The following is a 17,110-nucleotide window of genomic DNA, read 5'->3' as shown; positions in this document are numbered from 1 at the left end:
AACTACACCCTAAGGAGTTTTTTTTTTAAAAAGCAATGAAATTACTACAGGTTAGGTTTTCTATATGCCAGGAATAAACATTTTTAAAGAAAATATTCATTCCTTTAAAAATAAAAACAGATCAAACTGTAAGGTTAGAATACTTGAAATTATTTTTATAGTTATATAGTTTAAGCCTTTGATTACTTACTTTTAAGAGCCTAAATAAAATGTTGAGTGCGTTATGCAATATGAAGTGCAAGCAGAGCTATGAAAAATATGGTGGCTTTTAGCTGGGGCATGGATTTTTCTCACTCAACACCATCCTTTTCCCCAAAGTTGAGAATTCGCTTAGAAGTTCAAAGACAATTATATAAAAGCTGTCTTCAAATACAAAACTTACACAAATGAGAAAAATAAGAGAAAAGATTAGAGGGCAGCGAGAAGGAGTATCTTATGATTAACAACTATCCTGAGCTCAAAATGTTTAGGCAAGGTTTAGTCTTCATTACCTTGCAATTGGATTCTCCATCAAGACTGGCTGTAGTAACAAAACAGATTCCATCACTAGTGCAGGATGAGAGAAGAATAAGATCACAGGGAAAAGTTTCATCTGCCTGTACTTCTACTATATCACCAACCTAGTATGAAGAGAAAAATAAATATAAATTTTCTTATTCCAAACAAAGCATTCATTATATCTCAAATTAAAGTAAAAACAGTAAGAGACCTCTCCTGCACTGGGCTTTGGAGAGTATCTCAGCAACTTATACCACGTGAAAGGTGATGAAAGAATATTACTCAACATTCAGAATCCTCTTTGAGGTCACGAGGCTTTATGATGCTTTCAGATTACCTTAGTGTTGAACTTTAATCTCTAATCAATGATTTCAGCACTCAGGGACCTGTCTGCTCTCTGATGTTTCTGGCATTGATATCTGATAGAATAATGATCATTATCACTTCATGAACGAATCAAGAAAATCTACATGTCTCAATTTTAGCACTTCATGAACACAGCACCAACACTCCTACTCCATCTCTCACATATTTTAATATCCCTTGCCTTCAGTGTGATAACAGCTATTATTGTTGGGTGTCAAGACCTTCTTCAATGCTCATAAAACCTCAGTTAGAGCCACCTGTTATTCACACAACATTTGAAAAAAATTCAAAATAGGCCATTTTCCAACAATTCATCTGCTATCTGAAGAGTCAATTAATATAGCAATGAGAAACAATTTCCAATGAGCAAGTAATCCAAGCTCAAGTAGAGAAAAAACATGAGAAATAATGAACTATTTCTATCACAGACAGTTTAATAATGTAGGGAATAAGTCATAATGGTTAGAAGGTAGGACTTTTTAACCTGACTTTATATTCCAGCTCTTTCATTTAATTATGAGATTTTGGGTAAATGTCTTAGATGATTTCAACTACCTCACAGAATTGGTTTGAGCATGAAAAGAGGACAGAGGTAGTGTTTAGCAAAGCCCTGGCATACAGTCACCATTTGATAGGTGTTAATTATAATCATTACTAATACTCCGCAACTACTTTACTCTCAACATTTTTTTTTGAAAGATGTAAGAAATCAGCTATTCCATTACTTTTCGACATTTTTCGCACCATGCCACATATGGAAAACACTTTTTCATGGCGCCGTCAGATAAAAGGAAGAGGCTGCTGGTTTCAGAAAACCATCCACTTTTGGAGACAGTCCATATCTGGCACACCAACCTAGACACACTGGTTGTAAAATGCTGAACTAATAAATAAGACACCTGCCTTCTTTCTATTTGTTTCACAATTTGGCAGACAAAGATGAGGATTTTAAGATCTATTTGAGAATAACTTTATTATCTTTGCCAATCTTCATCAGTAGCCAAGAACAGAATCAATAATTGAACTAATTTGTAAATAGTATGTCCCTGCAACTGGAGTGCAAGTTGAGGCTGGTGAGATGGACATGGGCCAGATTCCAAAGGTCCTGGCAGGCCAGGCTTAGGGGTTTAGGCCTCACCCTGAAGTTCAGCAAGGGAGAACTGGAAAAGGACTTTTAAAGAAAGGGAATAACATGGTCTAGTTAAGAGAATCAACTCTAGAGTTTTGTTTCCATCTAGCAAGTTAAAAGCCACAAGACAGCAGTACTATCCCTCAACGTAAATATTTAAAAAGCCAGAAAATCAATAAAATCATAACTTTTTTAGTTCATCAGAGAGGTGAGGTTGCAAGGCAAACAAGTTAACTGAATTTCAACGGTTGAAAAGTCCCTCTGAGGAGAGACAAGTGTTTCACAATTGGCAAAGCACAAGAGGAAGAGATGGTATCATAAATGTGCATAAGAAGAAAACAACTAGATTTTTAACCAACTCTAAAAGGCTTGGTAGGGGCTAACATGACAATTTAGACTCTCTGAAACCCTGAGAGAAAAGAAGAGACCATAACCACTCATCAGTTCTTCTCTACAAGGCATCCACTGGGTGCTCATAAGAAAGCACGAGGGTAGGAGAACTAAAAGAGCCTTCCTCACTGGTATAGGCCTATAGATTGTGATTGACTGCTGTGGAAAGACCAATACAAAATACACAGAATCACAGATCCTTTTCTCATTTCAGGCAAAAACCATCCATGTCTGGGAGAAAGGCAAGAACCCTTCCCTGGCATAGTCTCAGAGAAATGTCACTACTGCTATAGGAGAGATAGAAGCAAAAGCCATCTGCTGCTGGGAATGAGACAGGAAATCCACTCATACTGAGGACCTTGTACTGATAAAATGCAAAGTTCAGCTGTTGTGGGAAGGTGGTATGAAAGTATTGAGAAAGTTCCACCCTGAGGTAAAGGTGCATATAAGGTCTGCGTAATATTAACACTGAAGTATGAGAACAAAGAAACCACTCTGTTCCAACTACCAGCCTTGCAATAAATAATAATAAGAAATAGCCATCTACCACTGGGAGAGGAGAAAGGGCAGAGAGGGAGGCATCCACTGTGTCTCAGGAATGCAAGATCTGCTAAAAGCAGAGGGTGGAACAGCAACACTGAGAAAAATTCTTTGGTACTCCAAGTTCCACACAAAAACAAAGCAATGGCATCCCTCACTTTAAGAATTTGAAGTCCAGTGATATACTGAACTATCAATAGCTTAAATCAAAAACCAAAGCCAGCCGAACTCCTGACTGGATTGATGCAAGCTGTAACACTACTGAGCTGACAGAAGAGGCCTGCCCATTTCAGAATATAAATACTGTTTATTTAAGTCTCTAGCATTCTTTTGCACACAATGCCAAAATTTCAATTAAAAAAAAATGAGACACAAAATGTAAGACAAAAATGACCTATCATCAAGAGATAAAGAGTCAACAGGACCCAGAAATGTTCAGGTTTTGAAATTATGAAACAAATGTAAAAATAGCTATGACTGGGATCTTAAAGTATTTAGTGGAAAAGGCAGACAACATACATGTGCAGATGAGGAAATTGGGCAGAAAGATGGGCACTACAAAAAATATAGGAAATGTGAAAGTCAGAAATGAAAAATGTGGTATCATAAAGATTTCCTGAATACAACAAAGGAAATAATCAGGAACTCTAAAAAACTTTTCCAGTATTTCTAATACCAAAAACCATACTCTTTCCCTTACAAAAAAACTGTTTTTACATTGGAGCCACAAGTTCTGTTTCTAGGCTCTCTTCTCTATGTTCCATGTGATTCCATCCAGTCTCATGGCTTCATATACCATTTACATGCTGATGAAATCCAAATTTCTATTTCTACCTAAAACATCTGAGCTCTAGGCCTGACAATTCCATCCGGATGTCTAACAGGTATCTCAATATTAACATGACAAAAACTGAATTCCTTATTTCCCTTTACTCTCACCTCTGTCCCTAAACCTATTCTTCTCCCACTCTTCTCCATCATATTTAATAGCACTGGCATTTTGTTTAATAGCACTATTTAATTCACCCAGTTGCTCAGGACAAAACCAAGAAAGCTCTCTTTATTAATATTTTTTGATCTATTTCTTGCTCCTTACATCTAATATATTGCTAAATCTGATGTACACTAGTTGTGGACAAGTTTCTTAACCTACCTGTGCCTTGATTTCATCATTTATAAAGAGAGAATAATAGATACTACAGAAAAAGAGTACTTTGTACTTCATAGGACTGTTGTGAAGTAAGAATTAAAGGAGTTAATATAATGTAAAAGGGAGTGGCTAGTATATTTATGTAATATATAAATGCTAACTACTATTTTTATTTATCATTATCTTTACTACTTATATTATCCTAATGTAAGTTCTTACCATAGCTTGCAGTAGCCATTTAACTGGGCTCCCTGATTCCACTTTTGCCACTCTGGAGTTGTATTTTTTTTTAATAAGATCAAGTCACTCCCTGGCTTTGAAACCCTTCAAAAAAATTCCCATTGCACTGAAGATATGGACCATTGCACTCCTGCTCAACAATTAAACATTTAGACATGGTTTGTAAGTGTCTCTTTACATATACAAATACTCCAGAAAGGGCTCAAATAATCAAATAGCATTTCACACAATAGCATTACTGATTTAATTACTACTATACCTGGTTGAGGTAAGCCTCAAGGTAAAGAAGCCTAGTAAAGGGAAGGTGGAAGATGAGAGACTTTCCAAGGGTGGGGGTGATGGCAAAATCAGAAAGAGGAAATTGGAGAATGGTAGAGATGTAAGAGACTTTCTCTTGCTTTGAAATTTTACCAAGTGTCCTGGAAACAATAGATTTAATGTTATTTATCATTTAGGCTGCTGGGGTTCTTATGCTTGAACAGCAATGCTGAGTTTCTACAACTGGTTTGGAAACTTCAGATCCTAACCACTCTAGTTCATTACAGGGTCCTCCTCTCTGGGATGAAAAGAATAGAGAAAAGAAAGAAGAGTAAAAGAAAGACATTTTATGCCAAACTCAGGTAACACTCCTAACTTTGTAGCCTTCCTCCCATCATTGCTATAAGATACAAGACAATTTACCTATCACTGGGGATATGAAGAACTTATGCCCAGGAACTCCAGGTATTTAATAAATAATTTGGCAGTGATAATACTTGACAAAAGTATAGGAAGTATCATTTTTTACGAATTTATATGAGAGTCCTGAACCACTCTGGAATGGTACTTTCACCTACCTGCTGCTTATTCTGTTCTACCCATCTTCTTCTCTTGTTCTGGGGGATCTAATTTATATTAGTTTTCTATTTTAATCCATATTCATATATAAATATTATTTTTAAAATAATTTCTTGCAAAACCAACAAAATGGACAAACCCTTAGCCAGACTAAGAAAAATACTCAAATATCTAAAAAAGTGATTTTATAACTAATACCATGAAATAAAAAGGATTAGAAGAGAATTACAATTTTATTTCAACAAATAGGATAACCTGTAAGAAATGGATAAATAACAAGAAATGTACAACCCACCAAAACTGAATCATGAAGAAATAAAACATGTGAACAAACTGAAAACTAGTGAGGAGATGAAAGAAGGAATCAAAAACCTCCCAAAAAAGGAAAGACCAAGACCAGATGATTTCCCTGGAGAATTCTACCAAATACTTGAAGAAAAAACATCAATCCTTCTAAAACTCTTCTAAGGAATGGAAGAGGGCACACTCCCAAACTTATTCTATGTATGAGGCCAGCATTATCCTAATACTATTACCAGAAAAAGACATTACAAGAAAATAAAACTAAAAACCAATACCCTCAATGAATATTGTTGTAAAAATCCTGAAATAAAATTATTACCAAATCAAATTCAGCAGCACATTAAAATGGTCATACATCTGGTTAAACAGGATCAAATATATGGTAGCTGAAAGAAACTGGACTCTGGGTGGTAAATACACAATAGACTATATAGATGTCAAATTATAAGGTACACCTGAAAATTATATAATTGTATTAACCAATGTCACCCCAATAAACTTAATAATAATAATAAAATAGGCATATGCCATGACCAAATGGGATTTATATCTGAGATGTGAGGATATATTAAAAAAAATCAATGTAATATAATACATAAACAATGGACAAAAAGTACATGATAATCTCAACTGATGCAGAAAAAGTATTTGACACAATTCAATACCATTTTCATGATAAAAAGAAAAAAAACACTCAATAGCCTAGGAAACGAAGAAAATGTCCTCAACACAGTAAAAGCCATATATGAAAAGCCCACAGCTAACACCATACTCAATGGGGAAAGACTGAAAGCTTTTCCTCTAAGATCAGGAACAAAGCAAGGATGTTATTCAACATTGTACCTGAAGTTCTTGCCAGAGCAATTAGACAAGAAAAAGTAATAAAAAGCATACAAAGTAGAAAAAAAAAAAGAAATAAAATTATCCTGGTATACGATATGATGTTATAGGTAAAAACAAAACAAAACAAAAAAACAAAAAAACCATAAAGATTCCACAAAAAGTAAACAAATTCAGCAAAGTTGAAGGATACGAAATCAGTACTAAAAAATCTGTTGCATTTTTATACACTAACAGTGAGCAATCCCAAAAGGAAATTAAGAAAATAATCCCATTTACAATAGCATCGAAAAGGATAAAATAGGAATAAATCAAAGTAGTTAAAGACTCATAATTAAAAGCTATAAGGCACTGCTAAAAGAAAGCAAAGATAATATAAATAAATGGAAAGACATTTCATGATATGGAGTCATAAACTTAATTATTGTTAAAATGTTGACAATACCCAAAGAAATCTGCAGATTCAAAGGAATTCTTATCAAAGTGCCAATGGCATTTTTTTTTCTTGCAGAAATAGAAAAAAAAATCCTAAAATTCTTATGGAATCTCAAGGGGCCCCCAAATAGCCATAACAATCTTGGAGGGGAGGGGGAACTTCAAAAAAAAAATCTCATTCCCTCAGATTTCAAAATGTACCATGAAGAACAGTAATTGAGACAGTATAGTACTGGCATAAAGATCAATGAGTAGAGCTTGAGATAAGCCCTTGTGTATATGGTCAAATGATTATTAGTGAAGGTGCCAAAACTATGCAATGGGGAAAGGAGAATCTCTCTTAATCAAATGGTGTTGGGAAAACTGGGTATCTAGAAAAGAATAAGACTTGAACTCTTACTTTACACCATATATAAAAAAAAACTCAATAAATTAAAGAGCTAAATGTGAGACCTAAACCTATTACACTCCTAGAAGAACATTAGGGAAAAGCTTCAGGACATTGGATTTGGCAATGATTTCTTGGACATAACATCGAAAGCACAGGAAAACATCAAAATTAGAAATGTGAATACATCAAACTTAAGAACTTCTTACCAAAGGACATTATCAACAGACTGAAAAGTCAACCTATGAAATGGAAAAAAATATTTGCAAATTATCTCTAACCAATAAGGGGTTAATAGCTAGAATACACAAGAAATTTCTGTAACTCAACGACAAACAAATACCCTGATTAAAACATGGTCAAAGGACTTGAATAGAAATTGCTTCAAAGAAGACATACAAATGGCCAATAAGCACACGAAAAAATGCTCAACATCACAAACCATTAGAGAAATGCAAATCAAAACCACAATGAGATATCATCTCATACCCATCAGGATGGCCGCTATCAAAAGAACAGAAAATAACAAGTGCTGGAGAGGATGTGTAGAAGTTGAAACTCTGTGCACTCCATTTGCAAAGGTAAAATGGTGCATTGCATCCATTATAGAAAACTGTGTAGAGGTTACTCAAAAAATTAAAAATAGCATTACCATATAATCCAGAGATTCCACTTCTGGGTATACATCTAACATAATTAAAAGCAGGACCTTGAAGAGTTATTTGTACATCTGTGTTTATCACATTATTCACATGGCCAAGAGGTGGAAGCAACCCAAATGATGAACTGATAAAGATGAACTGATAAAGAAAATGTGCTATATGCATACAATCAAATATTATACAGCCTTAAAAAGGATATTTTGTCATATGCTATCGCTTCGATGAACCTTGAAGATATTATGCTAAGTGAAATAAGCCAGTCACAAAAGGATAAATACTGTATGATCCCACTTATAGGAAGTATATCTTTAAAATAGTCAATCATAGAAACAGAAAATAGAAAGGTGTTTATCAAGGGCTGGAAGCAGGGGGATTAGTGTTTAGTGGGTATAGTGTTTCAGTGTGACCAGATGAAAACGTTCTAGAGATCTGTTGCACAACAATGTTAATGTACTTAACATTACTGAACTGTACAATTAAAAATGGTTAAAATGGTAAATTTAATGTATTCTTTATCAATTAGCAGAATAAAATAAAATTAAAAAGGAATACCTTGAGACTAGGATATTTTTTCAAACATATCTGATAAAGGACTGCTATCCAAAATATACAAAAAAAACCTGTTAAAACTAAACAATAAGAAAATGAACAACCTGAATATGAAAAACGGGCAAAAGACCTAATAGTAACATCAGCAAAGAAGATATTCAGGTTACAAGTAAGTATATTAAAAGATGTTTAATACCATATGTCGTTAGAGAATTGCAAATTAAAACAAAAATGAGATACCACTACACACCTATTAGAATTGCCAAAATCCACAACACTGACAACAAATGCTGATGTGGACCAACAGGAATTCTCATTAACTGCTAATGGGAATGCAAAATGGAGTAGAACCACTTTGAAGACAGTTTGGCAGGTTCTTACAAAATTAAACATGCTGTTGCTATACAATTCAATAATCACACTCCTTAGTATTTACCCAAATGAACTGAAATTTTATGTCCACACACAAACCTGCACATGGATGTTTATAGCAGCTTTATTCATAACTGCCAAAATCTGGAAGCAAACAATATGTCCTTTGGTAGGTGAATGAATAAATAAAACTACATATAGACAATGCAGTATTATTCAGCACTAAAAAGAAATGAGCTCTCGAGCCATGAAAAGACATGAAGGAAACTTAAATGCATATTACACTAAGTGAAACAAGTCAATGTGAAAAGGCTACATACTGTAACGATTCTAACTATATGACACTATGGAGACAGTAAAAGGATTAGCGTTGGTCCCGGGCTGGGGAAGGGAGGGAGGGATGAATAAGCAGAGCAGACAATGTTTAGGCTGTTTAGGGCAGTTTAACAATTCGGTATAATATAATGGTGAATATATGTCATTTATACATTTGTTCAGGGACACAGAATGTGCAACACCAAGAATGAACTCTAATGTAAACCATTAACTTTGGATGATAATAATGTGTCAATGTAGGTTCACTGATTGTAACAAACGTACCACTCTGGCAGGAGATATTGGTAGCAAGGAAGGTTGCACCTGCACGTGGAAAGGGGGTATATGTTAACTCTGTACTTTCTGCTCAATTTTGCTGTAAACCTAAGACTTCTCTAAAAAATAAAGTTTATTAATAATTAAAATAAAATCTGTTGGGAATGAAAATGTTAGTTGCTGTGGACAATTCTAAAATCTTACTGACAGGCAATCTTATTAGGTAATAATAAACAATGATTACCTTGAATAATAAATTAAAATGCCTGAGATATTAAAAAAATCATACCCTTGAAACTCTTATACAATGCCAGTAGAATATGAAATGATACAGTTGCTGTGGAAAAGTTTGGTGGTATGTGAAAAAGTTAAACATAGAATTACCGTATCACCTAGCAATTCTACTCCTAGGTATATACCCAAAAGAATTGAAAACAGATGTGAAAACAAAAACTTAAACATGAAATGTTCATACTAAAAATATTCATAATATCCAAAAGATGGGGAAAAAAACAAAATTCCATCAACTGATGGATGGATAAAAATGAACTGTGGTATCATATGATGGAATTTTATTCAGCCGTAAAAACTAACGAAGTACTGATACATGCTACGACATGAATGAACCTTGGGAACATTACATTAAATGAGAAGCCAGACACAAAAAGCCACATATTGTATGATTCCTTTTATATGAAATATTCAGAATAGGTAAATCCATAGAGAAAGAAAGATTAGTGGTTGTCTGGGCCTGGAGGAAGGAGTAATTCAGCATGATTGCTTAATGGCTTAAGGGGGTTTCTTTTGGGGGAGATGAAAATGTTCTGGAACTACATAGTCCTGATGGTTGCACAACATTGTGAATGTACTAAATGTTGCTGAATTAACAGTCCAATTTTAAAAGTTGTGTTTTTAGCACAATAAAAAATAAACTACAAAAATCAATACCTTGATTTTTTCACTCTCTTTTCTAACTCGCTTTGCATTTTCAATAATGTAAACAGTGCTCTTGTTGACTTCATTGTCAGCTCTGTGTCTCAGCCAATCCTCATATCCCTAGAAGGATAAAAAATAACTATATAATCAAACTCACATAATGAAGTAAAGTTGTTAATTTCTATAACCCCTCCATGAGTTATCAGCAGATATTTATACTTACGGTATTAATTTCAACTAAGAATGCTAAAGAGAGAGGACTACATTTTTTCCAAAAAACTAAGATATGATTTTAAAATACTGCTTAAATGGCTTTGTGTTAAAAGGTTCCTCCATTCTACATTTAAGTATTAATGAAAACATAGGCATTAAAGCCTTAATATTCTTTAACTGTGAAGGACTATGATCTATTCTTGTAATTCTACTCTTATTCAACTTAATGTTAATTTCTCCTACTTAGTGAATTTGAAAAAAAAATTTTTCTGGGTGTTATTTTCCTACAGACTTAATCACTTAAATATATTCTTCTGTGGTAGACTGTTGGAATAATCATTTTTGAGGAAACTGAATTCTTCCCAGAGATAGAGAATAAAAAGGCAAGTTAATATTATTTTGGCAGAAGAGAATTTATGTTAAATTTAGAGATCAACAGTTAAACTTCTCCATTGACCTGGTGATAAAAGAAAATATAAATTGGTGTTCATTTTTCAGAATTAAAAATAATCAAGGGAAGGTCTAATTGGCTCATTTTTTTCTTTTTTTTCCCCTGGAGTGTATTTAATCAAAATAACTAAAGAAGAAGAAAGTTCATTTGAGCATGACACCCTCTCCTTTTTTACATCACTTTGCTTTTTTTCGTTATAAATATGTCTGTACCTTTTCAACTATAATTGTTTGAAAAATCTCTTGATCGCTTTCCCCTTCTTTTCTTAGTTGCTATATTCATTCCTATTCTGTCCCTCTTTATGACAATGCTAGGCTATCACTTCAGTGAGGAAAGAAAGGCCCTAACATGAATTAGTATTAGGAGTAAAATGAATCAGTAAGAGCTTTTGAAACCATACACGCTATTCTTGGAACCAGCAATTCTATGATGTTAAAGAAAATAATCCTAACAGCCTAAAGGAAAGAACATTCCAAAAGTCTTTATTTAGCAACCGAACACTTGAAAAAATATTCTTGCAGTTCCTGTTAGGCAAGATAGAAAACCAGATAACCCCAAGAGGAAAGGTAACCTTGTCCCCAATACTGTTAAGCAGACCCTCCTTTTGGAAGTTCTTTGAGACTCTGTTAAAAGAAATTTGATAAGTACTAGCTAGAAGTATGTTTGTAATTAGCCAGGTCTTGTGGATAATTACATGATAAAAATTGCTAACCTACCCCTTTTCCTCCAGTTTCCCTTTTGCATTTTCAATTTCTTCTGGATTTTCCAAAGGTACTATCATATAAAATGCTCCAAATACTTCAAAGACATTAGCATTACAAACTGTGGCAGCTGTCAAGAAACAAGAATAAAAGTCTCCTCTAACTACCACCCTCTTTGGCAGTATCAGGAAAGATAAGAAACTTAAAGTATTTATAGTCTTGTGTTTTCTGCTATAGGCAAACAACAAAAAAGTCCTCCAGAACTGGAATTTTTCCGATAAGACATACCATGATAAAAAAAATTGATGCACATTAAAAATGTGCCTCCCATTTCTTGACTGAGTTATACCTTCTACCTACTCTTTTAGGGTTACCATTCTCACACACAAATATTGAGGAAAGGAGCAAGGAAATTAAGGATGTACCCTACAATCATTTTAATAGGTTTTCAATAGGAATGAAGTAGAAACTAAATACATCAAAGGATACTGCCCACTCTATATAAATATGAAAAAGTACCTCTGATAATGAAATTCAAACCAGACAGGACTAAAATGTAAGCATAAATGTAAATAAAAAATTTACCTGCTTGATAGCTGTAACAGTTATAACAAAGAAAAGTGGAAGTCCACTGGTAATTGGGCTAGTTGGTGTATCTACTATGACCTAGGTAAGGAAATTAAATAGAAAGTAAAATGAAAATAAGCCAATAACTTATATATAACACTTACATGCTGAAAATATTTCAGACAGAATACAGAAAAAACATATTCCAGTAGCAGGGTGAATGTTAACTTTCATTAAAACAAAAGCAATCCACACAGCAGTTATAGTTTAAGAAAATAGTTCTAAATTCAGGCTTAGTTTTCATCCCAGCTTGAATTAATCCCTTTACTGAAACACGCCCATTCATTTATCATCTATTTGTTAAGCACCATTCTGTGCTATTAGCAGCCAACCTCTAGCAAAGCTGCTTTACATAGATGGAGAAAAATCCTTGGCCTCATATAGCTTGCAGCTTATAGGGAAAACCAGGAATCAAAACACTGACATCTGAAGAGTAAATAGAAGTTAATTAGATGAAGACGGGGAGGCTTTCCAGGGACCATAAACAGTATATACAACGTCTGTATGATAGGAGGGAGTGTGGCACAGGTAAGGAAATAAAGGGAGCCGATGGCAAAAGAGTGTGGTGTGAGATGGGGACTGGAGAAGGAGATGAGCCAGACTAAGCAGGGCCCTCTAGGCTAGAGTTCATTCTTTATCCCACAAACAGTGGGAAATAACTGAAGCTTTTAGTCAGAGAGAAGCCACATGAAGAGAACTACATTTTGAAAAGATCATTCTCATTGTTTTGTAGAAAACAGAATGGAAGGGAACAAGAGTGGAGGCAGGGAGTCCATTCAGAAGGCTATTGTTCTTATCTGGGTAAACGATGATGGCTTGGATGAAGGGAGTAGCTGTATATAGAAAGAAGTTCCAGAGATGTTTAGGAGGCAAAAATGGAAAGACTGGGTGAAGATTTTCTTGTAAGGGATGATAAAAGATGTCTTCCAAGTATCTGGTTAACATGGCTGACTGGATGTTGTCATCGTTCCCTGAAATAGGAAAGACTAAAAGAGAACTAAATTTGATGGACAGAGGCCCATGAGTTCCATCTGCCCTCACAACTCTTTGACTCTTAAATCTAAACCCCACCCAGGACTGCCCCTGCCACACATCCTGTGTTGCAGATGCTGGCTTTTTACATGGCTCGGTGCCTTCGTGCACAGACTGAGATACCAGTCTGGCATTCTTCACCATGTGAAGGCCCTCTAATCCCTTCGAGGCTCAGTTCAGGTATCACTTACTCTTTGAAGCCCTCTCAAGCTCCTCTTGGGTAGAAACAATTATAACTCTCACCGCATCCCCATAGCATTTTGCTCATGCTACTTTTATGACTTTTATTACATTAAGTGAATACATGACTGTTTTTGGATATAACAAATTCCTTACGGGTAGAAAAGCCATATCTTAATCTTCCTTGAATCTGCTAAAATCTTTGTAGTCTGGACTACTGCATTGCACATAATAGGTGCTTGGTATATGTATACTGAATTGAACTGAAACGTCCTGCATACCAAGTGGCATGACTCTTGTGAACATAATCTTCTATGTAGTTTATTTTATGCTCTTTTGTAAGACACTTTGCCATGGGTAGAGGAGCTCCTTTTCAAATGCCCCATCATTCAAGATTGAAATTGACTATTTCCCATATCACAACCAGATTGGCTTTAAGTAGCAGAGCTAAATTCAATTACAGTACCATTTACTCAAAGCCTTAAAGTGGATAAACAGAAGCACTTAACATCAACAAGGCATTTAAAAATGCTTTGTTGGGATGTTTCTGTTTCATTTAAAAAAATGAAATGAGAAAAAAAGAACTTTTAATGTAGTAAAATTTTCAGGGTGTGATTTTGGTGAGAGAAAGATTTTAATAGCTTATAGATTTTAAGATGGAAGATGTAAATTAAAATGTCTAAAACCTAAAAGACAGAATATTTGCAGGAACTCAGAGAAGCAGATCAATCAACTAGGCTTAAAGTAAATGAATGAAGCAGAGCAAAACTGATAATCAAGAAGATAAGTGATAAATTTTCAATTACGCTGAAACTAATGTTTAATAAAGTAAACTTAAACTGATTTCAATTTTGATATATGGCACTGTCTTTAATGGTACAGAATACATGCCCTTCTAGCATGAACAAAGACATGAAATCCATCAATATTTTTTTAAAAAGGGTCTCTAAAGAAGATAAATACCATATGATTTCACTTATATGTGGAACCTAAAAAACAAAAAGAACAAACTAATTGAAAACAGACTCACAAATATAGAGGACATTCTAGTGATGGTCAGAGGGGAGTGGGGCGGAGTGGGGGCTGGGAGAAAGCGGTGAGGGGTTAAAGAAGTACAAATTAGTAGTTGATAGAGGGTCACGGGGATGGGGAGCATGGCACAGGAATGCAGTCAGCAGCAATGTAATGGCTAGGTTGGAGAGACAGAAGGAAGATAGAATAAATGGGTGGAGGTAGGGGGTGGGATCATTTCATAAACTATATGAATGTGTAACCAATGTACTGTACACTTGAAACTAATAATAAAATTAAATTTTAAAAAAGTAAGGGTCTCAACAAGTTTTCTGGTAAAAAATGTTACTTTAGAAATATATAAAATCATATAAATCTCAAAATGTAATAGTAGTACTTTAAAAAGTATTATTATAATATGTCCTGAAGCATCTTTTTAATCACAGGGCATTTTAAGGTTAGAAATGGACTGAAAATTTGTTTGAAGTAAAATTTCTCAAAGTAGAGGGAGCGGCTGTTTATAGCTCTTACCTGTACAAGGAAAATGATGAGAAAATAAAAATTTGCAATTCTTCTAAACTGTTCAAACAGGTTCTTTGGGAGGAAATTCCAAAGTGTATACTGTAAGGAGGGAGGAAAAAATATATTATTAGAAAGCAAACTTAAAAAATATTAGTAATAATGACTCATATGGGTCCAGATTATCAAAATACTTTGAAAACTCATGTTAAAACTCAAACTTCACACATAAGAATAAGCATATAGAAAAAATAAGCATATATTTAGAGGTATATAGTATATAAACATTTTTTAGGAGTGACGTTTTCATTTTGACCGTTACAACTGGTCCATCTAGTCCCATACCTCTGCTTTCTCTGATGCGATCTAAATTAGGTTCCTTGTTATGCGCTCTCATATCATTCTTATACCTCCTTGATAAGACTTGCTGCAGTACATAATTATACATGGATGTACTTTTTAATTAAAGTTTCCCCCTCAATAGGCAATGAGTTCTATAAGGGCAGGCTATTCATCTATCTTTTTATTACTTTTCTCCAACACTTAGCACAGTACCTGACACAAAGTAGACACTCAAAAAATTAGTGGGATGAATAAACAAATTAATTCCTCTGGCTCAGCTAACCTCTGGAGTCTTCTTGATCACCAACACAGATATAAGTCTGTTCCTATCAGTACCTACTACCTCCATGACATATAGGTGTACACATAACCCTGGGTCACAGAGGGCTTTCATTTTAATCAACGACATACCACCCTGGGTGTTGGTAACTGGTAATAGGTAAAGGTTTTAATGCTAAATTGTACATGAGCAGGAGGAGAGAATTCTTGGGTCAACTGTCAAATCACATAGACTTTCTCACTGATACCTTAAGTTCAAAGACTGGGTCACTTAAAAATCACCAGAAGTTAGATTTTCTAGATGTCTTAATAAAGAAGACCAGAAACCAGAAAGAAAGACATCTTTCTTAACCCAAAGATCTAAATTTACACTAGAACAGTCTCCATCCAAAGTATCTCCATAATGGGAGAAAATATCTATTAAATAATATTGGTGACTGAAAAGCCAAAGTTCCAGAGCATGACACAGTATATGGGAATTCACTACTAACTTCTCTTTAAAAGGCCTTTAGGCTCAAGATTCAGAGAATCCCAAGAAAATGAAGATGAGCCAAGGCAAATAAGTTCAGTGATGCAGCTGCACTACAACCAACAGACAACCTACAAGGTTCCCTCAGGGTTCATGGAACTGCCTCAGGGAAGACCATTCAAAATGAAGTGCAGAATTGTGTGTGGATGGGCATCAGTTGGGAGGGGAGTCCATACTTTTCATCACATTCCCAAGGCAGCTAGTGACCAAAAATAAAAAGGATCAAAACCACTGATCCAGATCAACACTTAACTGTCCCAATTACTTACGACCCATTTCCTAAAACAAAAAGCTCAACTCCAACAACAGGCTAACAGCTGAACTCCTGGCTTATTGACCTTTTGTTCCCTAACTAAAAGATTTTTAATTAAACAAACAAACATTAGGAACTGTTAGAGTCCTTTAACGGGTGTTAACACATCGAAAGGAAACATTTTTGCTGTTGTTTCTAGGCCCTCACTGTTCCTTTGCCACTTTTCTACTTCTAAAACAAAGGGTTCCTTGAGGAACTCGTTATTCCCTTTACCAGAAGTTGTTGCCATATGCCTCTTCTTTCTTATTTCAGCTATTAAGAGGTCAAGGAACATATCATAAGCTCCACTACCACAAGTGGCTAGCACGGTTTTTGACATATAGAAGGCATACAAGAAATCTTGGTTAAAACTTGTGTTGTCCATTTATTCCTTTGCATTTTAGGAATGCAAATTAAGCTTCTCATCTCTTTATTGTAATATAAATGTAATAAAGTATACATTATTTCAACAAAGACCAAGAGAAGCCTACTTTTTTAGAGTTGTCAGATTAAAACTGAAATTGAATTTAAAGCCACCTACATCAAGTTATTCAAACTGACCTGTCTGCTTAAAAAATAGATTCAGATGTAGTTGCTACAAACCAAGTAACAATGTTAATCCATAAGAAGAAAATGTTTATAGCATTTGTTTCACTAACAGTGATGAGAATGGAGATTTTTGGCAGTCATAAATGTTTTTGCTCAAAG

General features: G+C 34.6%; 1 protein-coding gene across 4 annotated transcripts in view; it reads right to left on the bottom strand.

Moving 5' to 3' along the window:
* ATP11C (ATPase phospholipid transporting 11C (ATP11C blood group)) overlaps positions 1–17,110 on the bottom strand; it is a 158,658-nt gene that overhangs the window by 62,586 nt on the left and 78,962 nt on the right. For all 4 annotated transcript variants that reach the window (XM_039874769.1, XM_039874774.1, XM_039874777.1 and 1 more), the window contains exons 3-6: positions 14,973–15,062; positions 12,177–12,257; positions 10,239–10,346; positions 492–620 (exon numbers count right to left, since the gene is read on the bottom strand). In XM_039874769.1, coding sequence (XP_039730703.1) covers positions 492–620; positions 10,239–10,346; positions 12,177–12,257; positions 14,973–15,062 — 408 coding nt within the window. The remainder of the gene's footprint in view (positions 1–491; positions 621–10,238; positions 10,347–12,176; positions 12,258–14,972; positions 15,063–17,110) is intronic.

Source organism: Pteropus medius, unplaced genomic scaffold (assembly GCF_902729225.1).
Source record: "Pteropus medius unplaced genomic scaffold, Ma_sr-lr_union100, whole genome shotgun sequence".
Classification (NCBI taxonomy): domain Eukaryota; kingdom Metazoa; phylum Chordata; class Mammalia; order Chiroptera; family Pteropodidae; genus Pteropus; species Pteropus medius.
The sequence above is the reverse complement of the archived record's forward strand: the minus strand, read 5'-3'. Positions and strand labels throughout refer to the sequence as shown.